Below are 21,836 nucleotides of genomic sequence, written 5' to 3' on the forward strand. Positions count from 1 at the left end.
CTCCGGACCGCGAGGAGCATGCCAGGCAGGCTCCAGCGAGTGCGCTGAATTTCGGGAAAGGCTGCTCTTACGGAATATTTTGCCTCTTTTTGAACAAGTTGATGTCTCTCACATAGCATCTAGTGTGTCTCAAAGACTTCAGATGGCCTCTCATCATTACGCGAGCCATGTTGATAATATGGGACGAAGGGACTGTCTCTAAGCGGCTGCATGTCTTCTCCTTAGAATGACTACCCATAACAAAGTGTCATCTGTCAGCGCTCCATAAGAGATACTGGTAATCTGCGTCCGTATAAGTGAACACCGAGGTTATGTGAACTGACCTCGATAGAACTCCGAGGGCTCGCAACCTCAGAGAAGTCCACCAAGTAGCATTTTAGAGCATGCCTAGCGAGAGTAAGGAGACGTAGAGCTCAGCTCGTGTTGATCGTCAAGCTCTCTTTCCGCGCGGAAATTAAACACAATACTCATTGCTTGGGAGCATTTCAGGCTGGCAAGAACTCAAATTACCAGGCTATCACCATTGAACTAAGTCAAGGTGAGAACGCAGTAAGCTTTCTAGATCAACCTGACAAGGGAACACGTGTGGGTCCGTTGAACCGGCACACTGCCACGCCTCCCTTAACTAGGTGCTTACCCAGCAGGCGTCGGTCTTGGAAAGATTCACTTCAAAGCGCCAAGAAACGTAATGGTGGTTTTCAAGGTGTGATAATCAAGTTGACAGAAATATCATCAGCAGACGAGGTATTGGGGCCGCAATCGAGCCTCCAGGAAAGCAAATCAGGCTTGCGCCTGCCATATCTATGTTTAATGTGAATACTCCAGGAGAGATCAACAGGATGCTTTGAAGTGAGGCCCAGGAACTAAATACGTTTCCAACGCAAAATATGGCATGTCATACGTAATGGTAAAAAAAAAAAAAAAAAAAAAAAAAGGCGTGAGGGACAGCTGCTGACACTCAACCAAGCGTTTGAGGCTTCGCAATAACGGTACCGAAAGATGCTGTGTGAAAGAATTCAAAAAGCCGTTGAGGGGAGGGATGACGAAGCGAGCGACAACGTCAGTCAGCCGGCAGGTTGGATTAACCTTACTTTCCAATCGATCGATCCCTCGCATCTAACTCGCTGCTCCTCAGAATGAACTCACCACTCATAATGCTCCTTCCCCTTGTTCGGTCACTTCAACGGACCCTGCCGCACCCACCTCAGCCACAACTCCATCAATCTGAACTTGCTAAACGATAGTTGTGGCGCTTCCACCAATCACTACTCACACCCATCACGCTTGACGATTTCTTGTGGAAACCCCGTCCCCCCAAGCCACACTCGCAACCTCACCCTGCTCAGCCACGCCTACGTCACCGCCCTTCCAACGAGCTCTTGGCATACAACACCACACAGCACAAGCGACCCTTCCAGCCAAGTTTCCAAGGGGATACCGTTGTGTCACTGGTGCAATTCAAGAAAAGGTTGGGGAAGAAAAGCAAGCCAAGGGGGGAGGAGATGAAGGCTAGGTTAGTGGTCTGCTGCCCCTTCGTCACTGATTCGCACTAGGAGGGAACCGACGTCTAAGTAGGTATTTAATACAAGCCCGTTCCTGCTTGGCCGTTCATCTATAGTTCATGACCCAAATCAACAACCCAAAACATAAGCTTTCCACTGCGAATAACTTCGACAAGAAGCATAAGGTATATTTATACTCCTCAAGTGGCAAACGAGCGTTCTACGCACTCCCGGACCTTGAACTAATAAACTCTCCAGCAATTTCACTTCTACATAAATTCACCACAAACCACCAAACAAACATGCCTTTCTTCTACTCCAAGCCCATCGGCGGCCGCAACTTCGGCACCTCCGTCCACGCAGACCGCCACGGCGTCCACCGTGGTCCCTGGCGCATGCGCATCGGCCGCTTCAACTGCTTCCGATAGAGTCGACGCCACTCTCACGGCGTAAAGGTGTCGGTGCGATGAGCCTTTGGACAGCAATGTCGAGCATTTCGTCCTCGCTCTAGTCCTCTCCGTTTCTTCCAGGATACGACCTGAGTTGTCATTGGAATGGGATGACCAAACAAAACCAAGCTCAACGCCTCTCTTCTCTTCTTGTTCCCCTTTTCTACTATCACGAGATCATGGATACCAGGAGTCTGTATTTGCGTTTTCAACGGCTTGATGATGGGAGAGCGAGCGTTTCCTGTCCTTCTGTCCTTATTGAGTTTCTCTTGCGCTGCGATCGGGAATGGAAATTGATCGTCATGCGGATGGGTGGAATGATGCAATGCATACCTAGATAATACATTACTTCTCCACAAACTATTCTCAGTTGGTGATTTCCGTGATATGCATCGAGTGTAGTCGTCAGACCGTTTCCTTGGTGTCTGTTGGTCCAAAGCGTGGTAGCTAGTCTGGCAGTGTCAATTGCAGGCGAGCTCGACAACAAGGGTCGTAATCATCATCACCCAGGGGCCACCCCGTCTCTATTTGTTATATCGCGGGCTTGATTATGAAAACTGGAAGCTTGAAAAGTGCTTTTGGCTGATGATAGACCTGCCAGGAGGAAGCGATATGATGAGTAGACGGCATACAGGGTAGTCTAGGGAGTTGAACTTGGGCGAGGAACGATTCAGCCGAGTGAAGGTTAGGCTCAATTAACCAAGTAGAAAGTTTGACTCAGCCGGTGAGGAGATTTAGAAGAAAGCACAACAACCACATGAATGTCACTGGTGCAGAATACAATGCAGGGGCCAAAGGGGTTGGTGATATTCTCGAATTACCGAGCATATGAAGGATCCTGTTTTCCATCCCACCCAACGCCTTATTCTTGTCAATCGACGGTAGTAGTAAGAAACACACGCCTGAGTGAACGTCAAGTCGTTGAATTTTTGCTGCGGTTGTTTTTTTGTATTTCCTAGCACAACGGTACGAGCCATGCCAAGCCGCCAGCCCTGAATCATCGCAGAAACCGTTTCCGATGCATTCCCGTTCCCTGGATATGAGAGCACAACGCAAGTAACCAGGCGATGAAAACCGAACCCCCTCGCCCCGAACAGCTGATTTTTCCTCCACGCAACCCACTGAGAGAAAACTTTTTACATCTTCTTCTTCGCTTAGACCTCGGTGGTGACCTTGGCCTTGGGGTTCGTGACCTTGACGCCGAGCTGCTTGGCGCGGCCGATGATGTCGATGCGCTTTCTCGAGGAGACGTTGTGGGCGATCCTGTAGCGGGTTTGTTAGCTGGCTCTGTTTTCCTGTGGGGAAGATACCCTTCGCTCGGCTCTTCGGTCGGAGCTGGTAGGCAGGTTTTGGGGTGGTACGCACTCGGCAGCGTAGGTGCGGTTGTGCATCAGCAGGAGGTTGACGTCGTTGACGTTGCTGACGAGGAAGGCCTTGTGGCCGGAGGGCATCATGTACTTGGTCTTCTTGTTGGAGCCGAAGCCGATCTGAAGAGAAGGAATGCCAGGTTAGCAACTGTAATCCTAGGTTCCTGAAACCATATCCGCCCCAAAGATTGCTCCTCCTCTTCTTGATGTCCATTTCCAAGTCCAAATCTAAATCCAAATCCAGCGGGGAGGTGTCTCGACGTACCGAGGGCATGGCAGTGTTACCCCTGAAGCGACGGCGGACGCGGTTGTCGATACCCTTGGGCTTGCGCCATGATCGATCAACGCGCATAAAGCGGTCGCTCTGGTGGCGGTTGAAGAGCTTCGTGCCTGTTCAAAATCACACCCGTCAATCCTCTCGTTCCCAATCCAAGGTTCTCGTTCGGTTGTTTCATCGTCGGGGTTGTCGGGTACGCGGGGTCGTAGAGGGGTGCTGTGTCCTTGGGGAAGGAAAAAACATACGCTTCTTCACGATAGGAACGTGCTTCTTTGCGGCGACCATCTTTATGAAACCAAAAGTCAGTAATTAAATCACAATATCGACAGCATGTCGATCGAGGGTGCCGTAGCGATTGAATCTCACCTTGACGGCTGTTCCTGGCTATTGGGTTAGTCGGGGCGGGTGTACGTCGTCAAATTCGGGCTTCAAGGCGATCGTGAAATTTGGGCGACCACCATTTCGAATCGCACTGGACGTGGGCTCTTTCCGAAGCCCTAAGATTTTGTCGGTCACGTGTGGGCCGCTTAGCGGGGGAAGAAAAAAAAGTGCAGGAGCGGAGACCTGCTACTGGCCCAACAGGTCGCGCTAGTGGAAGGGACTCTTTTCGTTCTGCAGCCAATGCAATCGGCCTGCCTACGCAAGGGGACTCCAAAAAAAAAAAAAAGGGTCGAGGAGAGCACAGACCAGCGGTGGTGCAGTTGACGAGGCGGCATGTCCTGCATCAATTTCCCACGTCTCTGGAAACACTATTGTTCAAGAGCCAAAACAATTGCCAACACCAGCAAAAGTAATTTCCCACACCGAGGTTCGAACTCGGGACTCTCCGGATGTCATTGGAAACATGAAAGCGGAGTATACTAACCACTATACTATATGGGACGTGGTTGTTATTTGATGACAGGGAAGAGGACTAACCTGTACATAGACCCCTAGCGGGGCCAACAAAGCCCATAATACCAGAACCAGAAGCGGTTTGTGCTTTCCATGAGTCACCACTGTTCGCTATACGACTGCACCAAGGTTGAGAAGCGATATAACAACCGTGTATCGCGGGCTGCCTTTCATTCATGAGGGGGATGATGCCCAAACTACCAAGCAAAACTCCTCTCCAGTTCCCACGTCTATGCTCACCCCCCTACACCGTCCGGGTCGTCATGTCTGTCATGAGCTTCAGGGCGTCTAGCCCAAGACTCTGTCCTCTAAAATCTCTATCCACCTAGCACCTCTTACTGAGGCTGGCACTGAGGCTGGCCATCGTCTTCATCTTCGTCTTCCCATTCGCCACCGAAACGCGGGTCTCCCGAGTTGGCGCCCATCTGTAGACATTTGTGTTAGCGCCAGGTATATGATGATGACAGGACCTGTGAAAACTTACCGAATCCAGGCTATCCACCTCTTCGTACTCAACCTCATCAACCTCCTCGGCTGTGATGGGAGGAGGAGGGGGAGGAAGGAGCTTGTTCAGAGCATCGTACTCTTTATCATCCTTCAACCAGCCATCCTCGGGGAACTCAACATTGACAATCAGGTACAAGTCACCCTTCTCTTCGCCGCGCTTCTGAGGCATACCCTCGCCAGCGACCTTGAGGATGTCACCGGGGCGGAGGATTTCGCCGCGCTGTCTTTCCATATGAATACCGCGGCCGTCAAGGTGCGTCAACACAACACGGGAAAAGCCACCGAGAGCCTCAGCAAGAGAGACATTCAGCTCGGCAGAGAGATCGTTGCCGATGCGAGTGAACTCGTCATGGGGCTCCTCGGCCAAGTGGAAAACAATGTCTCCGGGGGTCTGGTCTGGGAACTGGTCCGCCTCGCCCTCCAACACGATCCTCTCTCCGTTCTGGGAACCTCTGGGAATGTAAATCTCGAGGACCTTGGTCTCGGAGGTAGTGCGCTTGCCCTTGCACTTCTTGCAGCGGTCCTTCTCCTTGCAGAAGTTTCCGGATCCCTCGCAACGATCGCAAATAACAGTCTCTTTGCGGACCATACCCGGGCCGACCTGGCGGAAGGCCTCTGCCATACCGGCGCCTCTGCACTTCTCGCACTGCTGGGGCTTGACGTTTGCCTTGGCGCCGGATCCCTTGCAGGTGCCGCAGACAACCTGCTTGTTTGCGGAGAACTTGACGGTCTTGCCTTTGTACAACTCCTCGAGTGTGACCTTGTAAGGCTGGTCCTCATCGGGACCGCGACGCGGTCTTCTGGGACCGGCGCCAGGGCCACCGGGGCCGCCCATGCCCATACCGAACATTTGTGACAGAATGTCGTTCAAGTCGACCTCGACGCCGCCGGGACCGCCGGGGCCGCCTCGCGAGGGGTCAAATGCGGCCATGCCATGGGTGTCGTAGAGGTGACGCTTGTCCTCATCTTTAAGGATTTCGTAGGCCTGGCTGACAGCCTTGAACTTGGCTTCCGACTCCTCTCTGCGTTCCTCGGGGACTTTGTCGGGGTGGTGAAGAAGAGCAGCCTGTGAAAGATGGGTGTGTCAGTATGGGGGTGTTGCCACTTGCGTATGATTGTAGTGGTCGTTGCGACCAAGAGGAGGGGTCACGAACCTTTCGGTATGCCTTCTTGATCTGATCCTGCGAAGCATCCTTATCAATACCGAGGAGCTCTGGAAAATGCGTCAGATGTGATCCACTGCGAAAAAAGTACCCCTGGGCTCCATAGGCAGAGTCTTACCGTAGAGATCAATATCTTCCTCCCCCGCCATGCTCGGTCCACCACTGTCCATGATTGAAGCTTCTTCGAAGGGCACTCGGGCAAAGTCTTGCTCGAGATTCGGCCTTCAGAGGAGTGATTTGCAGTTGTGAGAAGGGTGGGATGTGGAGTAGAATTGAAAATATTTTGTCTGGAGTACGGTGTACCTGCCGGTAGTAGGCCTTTGTTTGGCGGGGTACCCAGCATGCCCGCACCTCAGTGCCTTGCTGGGCGTGCGGCTGCTTTGCAGGTTCACAGCGCTACAGGCAACCTGCTGAGAGCGCGCGGCAGATGTTTGTTGGCAGTCGGCGGGGGTACCTTGTACACTACCTAGGTACGGTATAGAGGTAAGCAGCCCAGGCCCCAGTCTCCTTCCCCAGCCGCCTATCCGCCTGCACCTGTTCATCAGCAACCTCCACTGCTTTCCAGGTTCTAGAAGGCGGTGTCCAGTTGCTTGCCTACCTAATTATCTAAGGTAGGTTCCTCGAGACCTACCGCTTTCCATAGATCCGCTAGGATCGTTGAGTGCTGGCTTAGTTGCCAAGGCCCCTCAATACTTGCCGAGACTAAATATACTTGTGATTGGATCTCTCAACAACAGAGACGGAGTTCACCAGTCATCAAACAGGTTAGTATATTGTTGCATTGTATGACGATCCCAAGTTACATACCCAGCCTGGATGGGAACAATGACACTTTGTTAGGCTTTCACAAGCAAGTCAATGTGATCGGTGTCAACCCGAGGCTACCGAATAGCAGACTCCAGAGGGACTGAGAGGACTGAGCTCACTCACCGCAAACAAGTGCCTCATCAAACTCTGCCTCTACTGCTCACCTCTGTCCGCTATACTTCTCGGACGGGCACTCGGACAAACTGCTCAAAATGATATGTATAGTGTCATCCGAAAAGTCTGTGAAACCTAGCGACAGTTCGAGATTCTTGAGATGAATACCGCCTACTCCGTTCTTGTTCCACCATGTCTGTTTGGAGATTCTAATTCCAATGAAGCATATCCTGAAAGGAACATCATGGCCGATTGATTTTCTTGTTTGTCTACGAAGACAGAGTGGAATTGGTGGAGGACTACAGAATGAACACTCTATCATGGTAGGGTTGTGAATAGAAGTCTTTGTAACTGAAGGCACGCACAAGCCACTGTCGTATAAGTCAGTATCTCGCTTGATGCATATCTCCCAACCGCGCCACACGTGGCTGAATCTCATCGACAAATTTCACACTTCGATCAGTTCATCCATCGACCGCCAAACACATAAAGGCATCTTGAACAAATGTCTTCATCATGTCAATGATAGCCCTGAGATCCCAGGGCCGGTACCTCTTCCAGCGCTCATTCGATGCGTGCCGCGCGGGCTCGCACCCGAGATGGTGCTCGTCCGCGAAGAGCAGTGGCAGCAGCAACAGCGGCTTTCAGGCGCTGAGGAAGAAGCTCCCGCCCCTGGCCGACAAGAAGCTCCACGGACTGCCCGATAAACCGGCCAGAACGCGGTTCGCCCCCTCGCCCACGGGATATCTCCATCTGGGATCATTGAGGACTGCACTCTTCAACTGGCTCATTGCACGTGCCACCGGCGGTCAGTTCATTATCCGGGTTGAAGATACGGACCGGGTACGTTAGAAGCTGCTGTTGAGTGAAATCAAGGAACCATCCGCTAACGTCACAAAAAACAAAAAGACTCGCATCGTCGACGATGCCGTTCAGCGTCTCCTGGCAGACCTGAAGTGGGCGGAACTAAACTGGGATGAAGGCCCTGATATCGGGGGACCATACGGACCTTATGAACAAGTACTTCGCTCTTCTCCCTCCTCTTACCAGTGTCACACCACTCTAACACGTCGATTCAGTCAAAACGTCTGGATTACTACAAAAAGTACATTGCCGAGCTTCTAGACGCAGGCAAAGCCTATCGCTGCTTTTGCACGGCGCATGACCTCGAGCGTCACAAACAGCAGTCCCTCGACGAGGGCGGCTCGGCGCACTACCCGGGCACCTGCCGGAGCCTCCCGCCGTCCCAGGCCGAGCGGCGCGCCGCCAACGGCGAGACGCACGTCGTGCGCTTCCGCAGCGAGGGCCGCCCTTCCTTCGTGGACAAGGTGTACGGAAACTACCAGAAGAACGAGGACGAGGACGACTTCATCCTCATCAAGAGCGACGGGTACCCGACGTACCACTTTGCCAATGTCGTCGACGATCACCTCATGGAGATTACCCACGTCATCCGTGGTGCTGTGCGTTTCTCCTCCCTCTCTTCTTACCCCTGAAAACCGTGTCTATTCGCTATCAGGTAAACCTCCAAGACATATAAGTGTAGCTCACACCAGATAACAGGAATGGCTCATCTCCACGCCAAAACACATTGCTCTCTACGATGCCTTCAAATGGGAAGCCCCGACGTTCGCCCATGCTGGCCTTCTCTGCGCCCAGAACGGCGAGAAGCTCAGCAAGCGCAACCACGACATTGACATCTCCTCGTATCGTGACAAGGGCATCCTCCCCTCCGCGCTCAACAATTGGCTTGCGCTGCTGGGCTGGAGCATGAACGAGAAGGACCTCGCAAAGGGGGGCGAGGTGTTCTACACCACGAGCGATCTGGCCGAGAAGGTAAGAGTCTCTCATCTCATATTAGCCCCCTTCGTTGCATCAGTTTTGCTTGGCTTTGCGAATCAATGAACACAGACTTACACGCTGCGAATAGTTCTCCCTGAGATTCACAAAGGGCAACATCAAGACCAACCCGGACAAGCTCGTCGTCTTCCAGCGCAAACACCTAACCCACCGCCTCCGCGAAGAGAACCCCGACGAAGAGCTCCTAAAACAGGCCCTCCTCCCGCCGACAACCAATCTCCTCGAGCACATCTCGTCTCTCCTCCAGTCTTCTCCTCCTCCTTCCATCGAGGCCGAGACTCATCCTCCATCCGCCTCCGCTTCCACCACAAACACAGTCCTCACCTCCCCAACAAACCAAAAACACTTCTTCCTAACAAAAGACTTCACAACCCTAACCCCCCTCCTCGCCTCCCCCTCGACATCTCCGTCCCACCTCCTCGACATCTACCGCACCCTAGCCCTCGACTCTCCGATAGACCCAGTCGACCTCGTCCACGAACACCCCTCCCTCTTCCTCCGCCCCTCCCCGCAATCCTACGCCCGCTCCCTCGAGAACCTCTCCCTCCCCGACACCACCGCGTCACCCCACGCCCTCCTCCAGGACCTCCACGCCTCCCTCCGCGACGTCCACGAGCTCGACTGGAACCCGGACAGGCTCCAGGCCGCCGTCAACGATTTTGCCAGTCGCAACGCCGACTCAGTCGACCCCGAGAAGCCCGCCAAGCCCGTCAACAAGGCCACCTACGCGCTGCTGCGGCTCGTGCTCACGGGCGACCACAACCGCGGCGCCAAGCCTGCCAAGCTGCAGCTCGCGCTCTTGGGCCGGGCTGAGACGATGGCTAGGTTCGAGCTTTGCCTCGAGCAGTGAGAGAAAATGCAATCCCTCCCTAGTGAAAGAATAGAAGATGGTGGGTGGGGACCTTTCGCTCCCAAAGGGGGCAGCAAACAGGGGCAATCTCAGCATCGGAGAGATTTCTCCATTTCCATGCTTGGACTGTGTGCAACAAAGGAACCTTTAAACCTTCTCTGCCAGCGTCGGAGAATAGAAGTGCCTCGTTCTATTGTGGGGGAGGAAGTCTGGGGTTTTGGTCGTTGCGCGCGCGCGCGGAGAAGCTTAGTTCTCAGGTCTATGAGATTCTAGCGTGACTGTGGTTTTGTACGATATATGTGGGTTGATGGAGTGTATGTGGGTGTATACTGCGCGGCTGTTTCGTCTGGAAGTAATATTTTCTGCCCGTCCCAGGCTTTAAATCGGAAAAGAAAAATTACCATGCTTGCTGGTCTTGTTGTCCATGCTCAAAGCTTCGCGAATCAGGTGCTCGACCCAACTCTACTATGTCCACGTGAGCTGGCCCGATTGGATTCGGCCATGGACTGTACAGTCCGAAAAATTTGACGTCATTGGTGAGCGATACTCAGTGGGAGAGTCTTATAGAGAAGAACGTTGGGTCCAATTTGAGCTCATCTGCCTATACCTCACGTAACCCCTTTACGCAGATGATGATATTTACCACCGTCGTCCCTGAATCTCATAGCTTCACAGAAGCTTACAGTCACACAAGGTCGTTCACATATATATAGAAGTAGTGAGCAATGATAGTTGCATTAAGGTTGGTGTTGCAGGCCTCTCAAAGATCTCGTAGATGATGGACAGGATCTCGTAACAAGACAGTGTAGATGAGGTAGAAATTATATCGGAAAAGGAGAGATGGTAAACCGTAGGGGAATACAAAAGTGTTGTCGCCACACCAATCGCCTCCGAACTGTTCCGTTTTCTAAACAATGCAACGCTATGATCATATCGTTCGCGGCCGTGGTGTTGCCATTGAGCCAGCTCTGCTTGGCTCTGTCTCTCGAACTATCCTCCTCTTTTACTCTCCGCCGTTTTAGACGCCCTGTCTACAACCAATCCATCCGTAAATGCAGCAAAAAATAGTATAAAAAGTGTTTACTAGATGAAGGAAAGGTTGCAGAGCTCAGGGCGAGCAGATTGTTGGTCATTACGTCGTCATAGGCTTGGTTGGGGTATAATCGTCTACATAATTTCTTGGACCCAGATCTGTAGGTTCGGTCAGTTGTATATCCTGGAGATAGTGCAATTGTTTGTGGTGATGCTTACCTCCATCTTGCCGATATCCTGCCTCGTTTTCCTTGCTTGGCTCTTGACGCTCATGATCGCCATGTCCAAATCATCTTGGTCACCCATGGTGATCATATCGCCATTTGGCACATCCTCGTCGCGGATCTTGATCTTGAATCTTCGTCGAAGACCAAACTTCTCACGAATGCGGTCAACAAAGTCGGGGAACTCGACTGCTGCGCCAACCATGATGTATCGAACATCCTCAGCGTGCACCTTGACACGGATCTTGCGGACTTCGGGTCTCCTTGAACCACCACGGGAGGACATTGAGTTCGTGCCTGGGCGTCTGTTGTTGTTGGAAACCATCTCAAAGTCACCCTCATCGAAGGAGCCGTAATCAGAGCCATCGTCTTCCTCGTCCATATACCGCTGGGGCTGGCGGCGGGAGGCTTGGCGGCTGGTTCTTGTACTGTTGCCACCACCGCCGCTCTGGTACATGTCGTAAAGCTCATCAGGGTAGGCGTCCTCGGCATCTTCATCAGCAGGCCGGCCGCGCATCTGCAAGTCGCGTCTCGAGTATCCTCTGCTAGGAGTTGCCGACCGTGACTCGGATCTCATCATGGGCGGAGGTCCTCTGCGGTCGTTGGGGCTGCTCGTCTTTTGGTACCGTTCGTTGGGTCTGGAGTTCTCGATGTTCAACTTCGCAAGCATCGGTTTGGGTCCATTACGGACGGATTGTCCACGGGACATGGTACCGCCATTATTGGCCTCGACCTGGTCCGGGGGAGGGGTAGGAGGGAAGACACCGCGGCCGTTGGGCGGCTCGGACTGTTGTCTTCTAGAGGCCAGGCCAGGTTTGACTAGGTTGGTTGCAGCGAAGGAAATATTGTCAGCTGGTCTGTCGTCCTTGACGTCGTTCTTGCCGGCCTGTAAACCAAGAAGTCTGTGGTTAGCAAATGGATTCCCATAAAAGCTGATTGGATTGGGAACCAATCTGCCTACATTCTTGATCTCGGACCCGGCAAAGCCTGTGAAGGCGTTCGCGCGATCGGAGGCGGCGACTAGCCTAGCCTTTCCAAGGTAGTCCTTCGTCTTGAGGTTGCGAACCTTTGCTTCGTTCGGTCGATACACAACACCGACGGGAATCGAGAAAACAGTGTATCCCTTGAGAAATTGTGAGCATTGTACACAGTTCGGCTCGGTGTCTTCCTTACCTCTGCCTCCTCACGAATCGCCTCATCGATAACGTTGTGGTCCTCTACCACCTTCTCCTTGACAGCGTACGACAGATCCTGCATACCAGCATCTTTCTGTTGCAGGTAGATGTAGCAGAGACCTCTGTTGAAGAGCACCTCGCAAGAGTAGAGCTTGAAGAGCAGACCCAATTGGGCGTAGTCGATCATGGTGTTTCCTCGCAGGTAGAGAAGAGTGTCATTGAAGTTGGCCAATGCCTCTTCGAAATCGCCGAGCAGGAAGTTTGAGACGCCCTGCTGGAAGTAGGCGACAGCGAGGTACTGGTCGAGCTTGATTGCTCGTTGGTAACATTCGACCTGGTGTTTCCACGTTAGTGCCAAGACCTCGGTGTTAGGTTCGGAGACGACGCACAGCTTTCTCGTGCTCTCCCAAAGTGGCGTGAATAACACCCATGTTGAAGAGAATTTTTGATGTGTCGGAGATCCTCTCAAAATCCTTGAGGGCTTCATCGAATTCATTGTTGTCGTACCGGCCCAAGGCCGACACCCACGTTTCTATTTCCTGTGGTAAGAGACAGTTGTGGTCAGTGACATGTTCAACGGTCTACCCATTTCGGGTTGTCGGGTGTTGCAGGTTGGGCGACTGGTAATCGCTCTCTCCGACGCAAGCACGTACCTGCTTCAATGACATTTTGTCGCCAGGCCAGAGTTATCGAAATACCAAATCCAAATCGCGAGCCGAGAAATTGCGCAAGCAGACGATTGCTGCTGCGGTCGAAAAATCGTTGACGGACAGGATTTGAGGGAGAAAAGGGTATCGTGGGGAACTGCGATGCGGACGTGGACAACGGCGGCTGAAGACGACGACGACTGCTGCAGGAAAGAAAGCCAAAAAAGCGACCCAGACCTGAACAGCAACAACAAAGTGCGCCGCGGGCGGCTAGAGAGGGTCCTCAGGGCTTATTTAGGGAGATGGCTGGCGGTCTGTCGACCGTGCGGTGCTCGGCGCCACTGAAATGACGGTTGGAGTGTTACCCCCGCTTCCAATGAGCCAGAAGCTGCAAATGGGGTACGCTTCGGACTTGGGCGACGAGCTGGAGATCTTGGCGCGTGGCGGGTACACCAGGGATCGATACCTGGCCCCGTCTAGCGATTTGCCGAAAGCTTCTGCAAGAACCGCCGATGCGATGGCGGGGAGGAGACAGAAGCGAAAAAGAGGGTTTATCCAACTGTAGGATAAACTCGACGTTGTAACTTGATAGAGTTGCTCTTTTCTCGTTCCTGGCCAGCAGAAGCAGATGCCAAAAGTAGGACGGTGTTTCGGGTTTGTGTACGTTGTGCGTCGAAAGACGGATTAAGTTGTCGGGGGGAGGATGGGATGGCCCTTTTTGGCTGTGTGTCCTGGTTCCTGTGGAGGTGGTGGTGGGTGGATGGACAAGGCCGCAGTAATATGTATGTAAGTCGGACTAGGCGCCAAAATGGGGGGGGGGGGATCCGAAGCCAGTCCGTCCTGTATTATCAAAGTCTGGGCTCTCTTCCTGTTCAGTTCTACTATTTCGAGAACGAGACCAAGATCAAAGAATCCGTGCTCTTTCTTATCTGCCTGCTTGTGACGACGAAGACTGTGACTGTGTTGCGTATGTGCGTGTGCCGAGGGCGAGGTGACCAGAGGTGACCAGATACCAAAGACTGCCTAAGCCTGCGTCGTTCGGCGCGGGTCCTCTCTCGGGTTAGAATCGTGCGTTGATTAGAGTCGGAACCTCGGACGGTCGTTCGACTGTGGGAAGCTTGCGTGTGAGTTGCGGGTCAGAAAGGACAGTCTCGAGGTCGGTTTGTCTTCGCTTCGCGAGTTCCAACTTTGGGAACGGATGTGGGAAGCAAGTGTGATGTGGACAAGAATAAAAGTGATGGAATGACCAGACTTGCAGCCGGGCTTGAGGAAAGGAATGGGAATGAATGGATGGAGGACGAAAAGCCGGCGCCTACAGAAAGGAGGGTAGAGAAAATAGAGTCGAGTCGGTGCTTGCAGCGAGGGACCAAGGGGGACTTGACTGGTCGGGTTGTGGGCCGCGAGACTGGGTGTATATCATGCAAGGTGCTCATCAGTGATTGATATTCCAACTCGATTCTCAGTCAGGAAACGCTTAGGATGCCTGTGCTCCGGTGCTCGTCCAGTTGCGAGTCGCAGGGGGATCCAAGGGGGTTGTTCTTCTCGCTGGTCGAGTATCGACACTGAAAGGGGGGGTGTAGAGAGGGCCCGGAACAAGTGGCTTGGGCACCTCTGTGGATGAAGGGGGCGTGTATCTTGCTGCAACAGAATTCCGGGTGTCTTTGGGTCGGCTTTCGCACGCCCAGCCTGGGTTTGGGGCAGAGACGAATTGTGCAACCGATCTTGGCCATTACAGGATCTGCCTCGGTGACAAAACGTGAACTTGTGTTCGAGGTGAGTACAGACTGTACACGACGGATATAGCCTTCCAGAGGCATACGGAGTACAGAGCACACAGTTGTGACTTGTGAGATAGCTCGGCGCCAAAGAGATCATCTCCCGTCTGTCGACTTTTCCCAAGACGTCGTCCCAGAACACTTTAAGCAGCCACGCAGATCCATCTTTGGATATTCGACAAGGTATTTCGTTCGGCGGGAGGAAACAAAATTGTCTAAATTGAGTGGTAGAATCAAGTGTTTTCTCTTGAAATCGAACCACTTTGCATATCTCGTCGCCAGATACTGGGTTGTGAATATGCTGGACATCGAATGTTGGGTTGGGATCCCCTCGGGCCCTCTGTGCCTCGTCTTGGAGGAGCCGCCCCTAGTTTGTCTGGGCACCCCATCCGACGTCCGTTCCGGGGGGGGGGGGGTGTAAGAGAGCGCCTGGGCAGTGAGTGATGGGCGAGGAGGAAGTCGGAGTTCATGTCATGGCGTCGCGGGTCAGATCGTATACTGCGTTACTTGCGGTAGGCTTGACAAGGGAGTGGCTGTTTTGGACTGTCTGCTTCTCCTGATCCTCCAGGGAGGGACGCTGACGACGATTGACTCTTCTCAGTGTCCCCTCTCCTGTCCCCGTCGAGTGCGTGCCAGCTGGACAAGAGGCAGCGGTCCCTTAACGGCAATGCACTAATGCCGGGTGTCGCAGGCATCGTGCAACCACTGCGAATCAGGGCCTGTCGCTTCCCATGCACGAAGCGTTCCAGCGAATGCGAGATGTGCCTGATTGGCCCCCAGGAATACGGGTCGTGGGCCGGACCTTTGAGCCACTAAGTTGCCAGGGGCCAAGGGCGCGTAGAAGGGTGACTAACGCCGCCTTGATCACAGTTGTAAGTCGTGCTTCTCTTAGCCCCTACTACTGCACAGTAGGTACTCCGTAGTGAACCGTGACTGCAACCCGCAGCTTGCAGCTGTATCACGCCTCGTGGCTGAATATGGAGATGCTGCAGAGGTGATTGCAACTGCAGGGCCGTCCGATCTCGTTCAGTCACCGGGGTTTTTCATCTTAGTTGCTTTTGCGAACCCAAAGAAGAGGTTGAAAAGTGGATGAGGTGTAAGTGCTTGCAGGCCGCCATACTGGAAATGGTCTGCCAAACCAGTCCACTGGAGCTGGGAGAAATGACGTTGGACTGTTTAAAATAGCATCTTTCGAAAGTGCCGTTCTTTGCAGAGTGCATATAGGAGAAGCTAAGCGCCGGTGATATTTTTCTGATTGGGTTGACCCGGTGAACTGGCAACGTTGGCCGCCTCGGTGCGGGTGACATGTCGCCAGTTGGGCAGGCCGACCCGTCCGGACGTTTCCAACCAAAGTTTCTCCGTCCGTCAGATGGTATGCTTCATCATTCATCAACCAAAGCCCAGGTCGAGCAGATTGGCGTCCGTCAAATTGATCAGCCCAGATCGAATCAAGGCGCCGCTATGAAGGAGGCGTGTAGGCCATATATCTGAGCACTAGGCGGTCTTTGTGTTATCGCAATAGGTTGGACTTTGGAGATGGTGGGCTGTCTTTGGACGACGAGGATCGGCAACGGAAACCGAAGGTTGGTGGTACAGAAACTAGAGACCCCTCAGCCCAAGTCAAGACATCTGCGAGACTGCGGCGCAGACATGTAGGTTCGGCAGTCCAGGCTGTATTGGTACGAGTCTAGGACGATGTTCCTGCATGGGGAGTTGCATGCCACGGGACTGGAATTTGCACAAGACGGAGTGAGGTACCGCTCGGTTGATTCTGGCATATCATGGGGCCATCGTGGTGTGACGAGCTGCGTGAAGTTTCTTGCCAGTAGATTGCCCCGATGGCGGGATCTGGCTCGAAGGAGGAGAAGAGGCCGCCAAGGCAGGGAATGGATTCATCGACAGCTTCTTCGCTATTCCCCTTTGTGGTGTCTTGTCCGGGGCATCGCTCATCTCATCCAGTCCTGGTTAGGATTTAGACAACCTTATCTGTAGCGGGTCCACAAGTGGTTCTAGCCGTCCGGATGACCGTCGCTGACTGGCGAAAGGCACTGGCGTCGATATCGGCAGTCGTGTCTGTGCAGTTGTCCAGAGTCGATGCTTAGCCTAGGTTAAATTCGCAATAGTTGATAGAGTAATATTTGTCGGATTGACAGGGAGGGAGGGAGAATGAGTGAAAGAGAGTCGGGGCATCGTGAAGTTGAGGGATCAGGGCCACTCAGCAAGGACCAGGATGCGTCGAGGAGAGACTTGGCTTCAGCCGTCAGCCTTCGCGTGTCGAGTCTAGGCATCCGATACTTGATGGCTCAACGGGCTCAGCCACACGTCGTTGACGTTTGACTAAGAAAGTAGCGTACCTGCCTCGCCTGTGTCCCGTCGGCAGCCACTGCCATCTCAACCCAGCATCCACGCCAGGCGTTCCTTCCTCCCGCCCATCAAAAAGAGGCACATTGTCCAAGTACGTATCTTGCCAAGTGGAGCGTGATCTTGTCGTGGTCGTCCTAGGGAAGGAACAAATAACCTAAGGTAGGTAGGTACCTTACAACAAGTACAGAGTCGAGTCCAGAAGCTGTCTCTCCTTCCGATGCTGAGGATAAGGTAGAAACGATGTAAGACAGCTTACAAACAGCGGACGGTAGCAAGCAACAGCAAGCACGAGCCAGGACCCACGCAGCTTCTTTCAAAAAGAACGAAAAAAGAACAAAAATGCGGCCTCGCAAGAATGACTTGCATCACCAGTGACAAGAGGATCCCTTCTCAGGACAACCCAAAGACCGAAGCCGAAGAGGCCCTTTCCAAGAAACCCCCCAACTACGCATCGCCCTATCGTTATTAGACAGCAAGGTACATTACTGCGTACTTCGTACCCGTGGACCCTAAGGTACGGATAGCCACCGTGACACCCAGCAAAACCATCTCCAACTCTAATTATCCCTGCCAGTCCCAAGTCTCAAGAGTCTGCGAAACTCGCTTGTCCTTCAGGCTGTTTTGGAAGTCCCGTGCTGGCGTCCCCACTGACGTGCTGACTACCTCATATGCAAGGGGGGGCACGCTCGTCTTCTTCTCTATCCGTACCTACCTTACACTATCGTGACGTGCTTGGCTATCATATCAAGTCACGGTAGCGTATCTATACGGTGTAGTAGGTACGGATAGGTGTGTATTCGTACTCAAAGGATCAACACACACACCTGCCAAGGTACCTTGATCTGGGTAAAGGCAGCTTCTGCTGTAACGTTGGCGCAGCTAAGGGCAATGTCACTCTCCACATGCCTTTGGGTGTGGAACGACTTGCGACTCTGCCCAGACCACCAGCCACCTCGCCGCATGAACCAGACGTCAAGCCTACGAACTTCACCTTGTTTTACCACGCAGCATCCGGCCGGGTTTGAGGGGGGGGGGGGGTTCCCTCAATCATCGAGCCGCAGGCCTTGCGTCTCCCGTCTACTGGTCTAGTCTTCTGTTTAGCTGTCTACTGTCTAGGTCTGCCCCTTGGTCTCGATGCGCAAGAATTCGCTTCAACCACATCGCATCTTTGGCCCTAAGGCAAGCCAAGGTGACTCGACACGATGCACTCAACACACAGACATGGCCGCGCCATCGCAGACAGCGGCACCCACTACGCTCCGCTCCGAGTTGCTGCTTGCTCGCCCGTCGACCCTCCACCCTCCTATCTTGCCTTCTCTTCCCAAGTGTCACAAGTCTGGGCATCCCTTTGAACGGATGAATCCACCCGTGACGCGGCAAGATCTACGCTGTCCCCGTCCTTCAATGCGAACCTCCGCGGTCCGAATCCCGCAATGCAAATCTCGAGAGGGAGCTCCGGCAGGCACTTGTCATGTTCACCACCAAACATCGCCCACGGGTCGAGACTCAGCTGTTGCTCGACTCTTGTTTCCTGAACCAGCCTCCTCATCAAACACGTTTGCATCATAAACGTCGTTACACTTTGGCGCAATGGCTTCTTCGTGGCACCCAAGGAGTCCAACTGACTTAGCCTTCTGTCAATATCAGCCTAGACATGTCGTCAACGAACACTTCAACTCCCCTGCCGCCTCCACACCATATCTTTGGGGCTGCCTTACTCAATCTGCACGTACAGTCCACCGCTTCTCGCATCCGATTTCAAGCGTGCCTACCACCTACCTAAGCTAGTTTCAAACTCGGCCATCATCTCCACCCATTGACCCCTTTGCACGTATATGTCGGCCACTTCCCAGTTCCCACTGGCAACTGCAGCATCAGCCTCCTTGTGTAATGCCATCTGCGTACACGCCCTTACTACGGATAGTGGGCCTTATCACGGCAAGGCGGTCCCGGCGCCCCTGCGATCCAGCAAAATAAGGTAGCGCCTCTGGTCCCTGTTCAACTACAACGCGTATTCGTCTCATCTACCACCTGTCACCCGCGCTCCGCCTCCTTCCGGTCTTCGATCGGTGGGGGGAATCTCCCGGAACCGTCGTCAGTGTTTCTTCTAACATGATCTGCATCAAGCCCGACGCTGAAGCCATGTCTTGTTGGTCTCCTCTGGCATAGACCTCTCTCTCCGTTCCCAAGGAACGGATGCTCCATCTCTCTGCTGGCCCCGCTGTCCCATCTGTCCCATCGCCCAGAGACAATCAAGAACTCGGCGGAAAATTCTGACCGAGACAAGCCTTGGGGAGCTTGGCATACAGAGGTTAACTTACACGAGCCTGTGACAACGGATGAAAACCCGCAACCTTACCGAGACCCCAGAGTCCAAGGTAAGTGCCCCCGTCCCGCAACTCCAGGTCCGCGAATCTGTCTACCTAAACGAGAGTCCTTGGACATCATCCTTGGGGTAGGCAGTATGCCAAGGCATTGGAGAGGCTCAGCCTCAGTGTCAAACTCGACCATGGTGCGGTTCTTCGGACTCCTCACACCACAACCACAACACCCCCTGGCATCTTGCCTGTCAGTGTTCTGGAAGCCGTGGCCACCGACCTTGACCCGAGGCCGCAGACGTAGTCCAAAAATCTACGTTCATCGCAAAAATCGTACGATATTGTTTATGGTGGCTGCCACTCCACGTGTGGCTTCTGGTGATCATCATAAAGGCTATCCGGCTCATCAACCGAGCTCCCTAGCAAGAAACACTTAGAAAATATTTCGTTGATTTCATGATCATTCTTTATACATCATCTGATGGCTTCCCGCGAAGTCTACAGCATACCCTTTTCGACCTCGTCCTTTCTCTCCTCCCACAGCGTCTTGCCGGTGCATGAACAGACCGTCTTATCATTGTCCCACACGCCGGCACTCCTGGCAATCACGCCGACTAACGTGTCCGGGTCATTTTTCAACGCCCCTGCAGACTCATCTTGTCTCGAGACGACCATGGCATGGCCAATAACTTCCCAGATTTGAAAGGGTTTGTCGAGATAGGCGCTGCCTCTGCCATCCTTGCCAACGTCGAAGACGCCCAAGAACCCCTTGGCGGCGGCGGCGGCAGCGGCATCTTCACTGCCTTCCGACCACACAGGGCCCGTCGATGATGCGCCCTCTGCCAGGTTACCGTACTGACGGATTGTAGCTCGGTATGAGCCGGGGGCAACGCCGCGTAGCGTCATGTCGATCAGAGTTGTAGTCGGGGAGACCTGCACCATTCTAGCCAGGCCCCTGACCTCTCGGTCTCGCTGCTCATTCAACTTTGAAGATGCATCTTCTGCATGGTAAAAAGACTCGAGGATGCTTACAGCCGCGCCTAAGGAGATGTGGTGAGTCAGCGGTCAGATGAAGTCCGGTGTTCCCAGGGAAGCGAGTTTAAACGACGACGATAACAACCCAAAACTTCTCCATCTGCCGACACTAGTGCCGGTGTGACAAGACAAGTTGGGTGGTATCAGGAAACAACTTAATGTCCGCCAAGGGGTTACAGGAAATGCGGACAAGAAAGTTGGACTTGGATGACGAGAAGAAAAAAAAGCCAAGAAGGGAAAGAAGAGGCTTCAGTTGACCTACTGTTTGACCCTCCCGAGCCTCGCAGGATGGCGTCCCTCCCCGTGGCTTGGATGGCGTCAACAATTGTTGATGGTGCGGCTGCAAAACGTCGCCAAGAGTGTTAGCGGCAGGTACATTCTTTCTTATTCAACTTTCAAACGGTAAGGCGTTCAATCTCTTGAGTCTATCCATCCCCCATGACAGGTTGTAAGGCAGCGAATACAATCTTGAGAAGATCAACAAGATGGCGCCGTCAAAACGGCAAGCTTGGGAAGCCTCAAAGCATCGTGTGTGGGACACACAACAGCAAAGCCCGAATGGGTGTAAGACAGGGAAGGGGGTGTGTGTGTGGATGGAGAAGGGATCAACAGCCATGAGCCGCAAGGAGGATGAAAGTGAAAACGGGAAAAGAAAAGAAAAAAAAACTTTCAGAGTTTGCGGCAGAAGACGACGTACCTGTGCCCTCGACGGAAAGCAATTGGTCCTTCAAATTGGCCTCGACCTTGGTGATACCCCCGAGCTTGTACAACGAGTCTGAAACGTCCTTGACGCAGCTGTCACATGTCATGGGTACGGCGAAAACGGTCTAGTGTTGGATTTTCAGACGTTTCATTAGCCATTTGATCCAGTTGAGCCATTACACCCCCATGACTGTGTTGTAGATTTGGGTACTTGAACAGGTGAAAAAGGCAATGGGTAGTAAATGGGCAAATGATGAAGCCCGTGTATGTGCGTGCGGAGGAGAAATGGACCCTCATACGCATATGTCCCTCTACCCAGTTGCGTGCGTCTCGACGGGACGGTACGGACAGACGACGGAGCGAGCGAGAATGAAGAAACAAGAAGAGTCCCCTCGGCCAGGTCCCGTGTCCGTGACGGAGACTTTGAGGGGCGGGTGGACTGCCTGACTGACTGACTGGGTGCCGGGCAAAGCGGGAAGAGAGGACCAGACTGGAGGGCAGGCATAGAGAGAAAGACAGAGAAACGGTGATGAGAACTCACCTGAAAAGGATATGAGACGGTCATGGTGAAGGGTCGTCTGCTTGGCTGCAGCGGGCTTCGTAGTAGAGAGCGGTAGTTGTGGATGAAGTCGGGGAGGCAGTAGAGCATGCTCTGTCCTTGTTTGGACCCTTCGCAATATTGCTGTTGTTGAGATGAAGAAGTCGTGCTTTGGGTTTCCCGTTCCTAAAATAAATAGAGAGAGAGAGGAGTTGTCGTTTTCGGGAAAAAAGAGC

The 21,836-nt window shown here is 53.2% G+C and overlaps 5 protein-coding genes and 1 non-coding gene across 6 annotated transcripts; 2 read left to right on the forward strand and 4 right to left on the reverse strand.

Moving 5' to 3' along the window:
• Positions 1–3,105: 3,105 nt before the first annotated feature.
• On the reverse strand, positions 3,106–6,329 carry BDZ83DRAFT_649463 (uncharacterized protein; the record flags this gene model as incomplete). Its single annotated transcript, XM_060510281.1, has 8 exons — positions 3,106–3,214; positions 3,317–3,438; positions 3,584–3,708; positions 4,514–4,686; positions 4,829–4,914; positions 4,974–6,062; positions 6,151–6,209; positions 6,278–6,329. The coding sequence occupies 8 exons, from the start codon at positions 6,327–6,329 to the stop codon at positions 3,106–3,108; spliced, it is 1,815 nt and encodes a 604-aa protein (XP_060367650.1).
• On the reverse strand, positions 4,391–4,477 carry BDZ83DRAFT_t92. Its single transcript has one exon. It is a non-coding gene; the product is annotated as a tRNA-Glu (tRNA).
• Positions 6,330–7,596: 1,267 nt separating the features above from the next.
• Positions 7,597–9,790, forward strand: BDZ83DRAFT_749904 (tRNA synthetase class I; the record flags this gene model as incomplete). Its single annotated transcript, XM_060513841.1, has 5 exons — positions 7,597–7,923; positions 7,990–8,100; positions 8,160–8,543; positions 8,644–8,916; positions 9,011–9,790. 5 exons carry the CDS (start codon positions 7,597–7,599, stop codon positions 9,788–9,790), a joined length of 1,875 nt encoding a protein of 624 aa, XP_060367651.1.
• An 847-nt stretch (positions 9,791–10,637) lies between these two features.
• Positions 10,638–12,889, reverse strand: BDZ83DRAFT_770462 (tetratricopeptide; the record flags this gene model as incomplete). Its single annotated transcript, XM_060515344.1, has 5 exons — positions 10,638–10,981; positions 11,042–12,169; positions 12,220–12,555; positions 12,611–12,760; positions 12,875–12,889. 5 exons carry the CDS (start codon positions 12,887–12,889, stop codon positions 10,958–10,960), a joined length of 1,653 nt encoding a protein of 550 aa, XP_060367652.1. The 3' UTR covers positions 10,638–10,957.
• A 5,820-nt stretch (positions 12,890–18,709) lies between these two features.
• Positions 18,710–19,883, forward strand: BDZ83DRAFT_196689 (uncharacterized protein). Its single transcript, XM_060501631.1, has 3 exons — positions 18,710–18,985; positions 19,135–19,385; positions 19,467–19,883. Exons 1-3 carry the CDS (start codon positions 18,843–18,845, stop codon positions 19,760–19,762), a joined length of 690 nt encoding a protein of 229 aa, XP_060367653.1. The 5' UTR covers positions 18,710–18,842; the 3' UTR covers positions 19,763–19,883.
• BDZ83DRAFT_717676 (heavy-metal-associated domain-containing protein) lies at positions 19,824–21,627 on the reverse strand (the record flags this gene model as incomplete). Its single annotated transcript, XM_060511972.1, has 4 exons — positions 19,824–20,365; positions 20,623–20,700; positions 21,058–21,187; positions 21,604–21,627. The coding sequence occupies 4 exons, from the start codon at positions 21,625–21,627 to the stop codon at positions 19,824–19,826; spliced, it is 774 nt and encodes a 257-aa protein (XP_060367654.1).
• Between the last annotated feature and the right edge of the window lie 209 nt (positions 21,628–21,836).

The sequence above is a fragment of the Colletotrichum acutatum genome (assembly GCF_030867785.1).
Source record: "Colletotrichum acutatum strain CBS 112980 chromosome Unknown BDZ83scaffold_23, whole genome shotgun sequence".
NCBI lineage: Eukaryota > Fungi > Ascomycota > Sordariomycetes > Glomerellales > Glomerellaceae > Colletotrichum > Colletotrichum acutatum.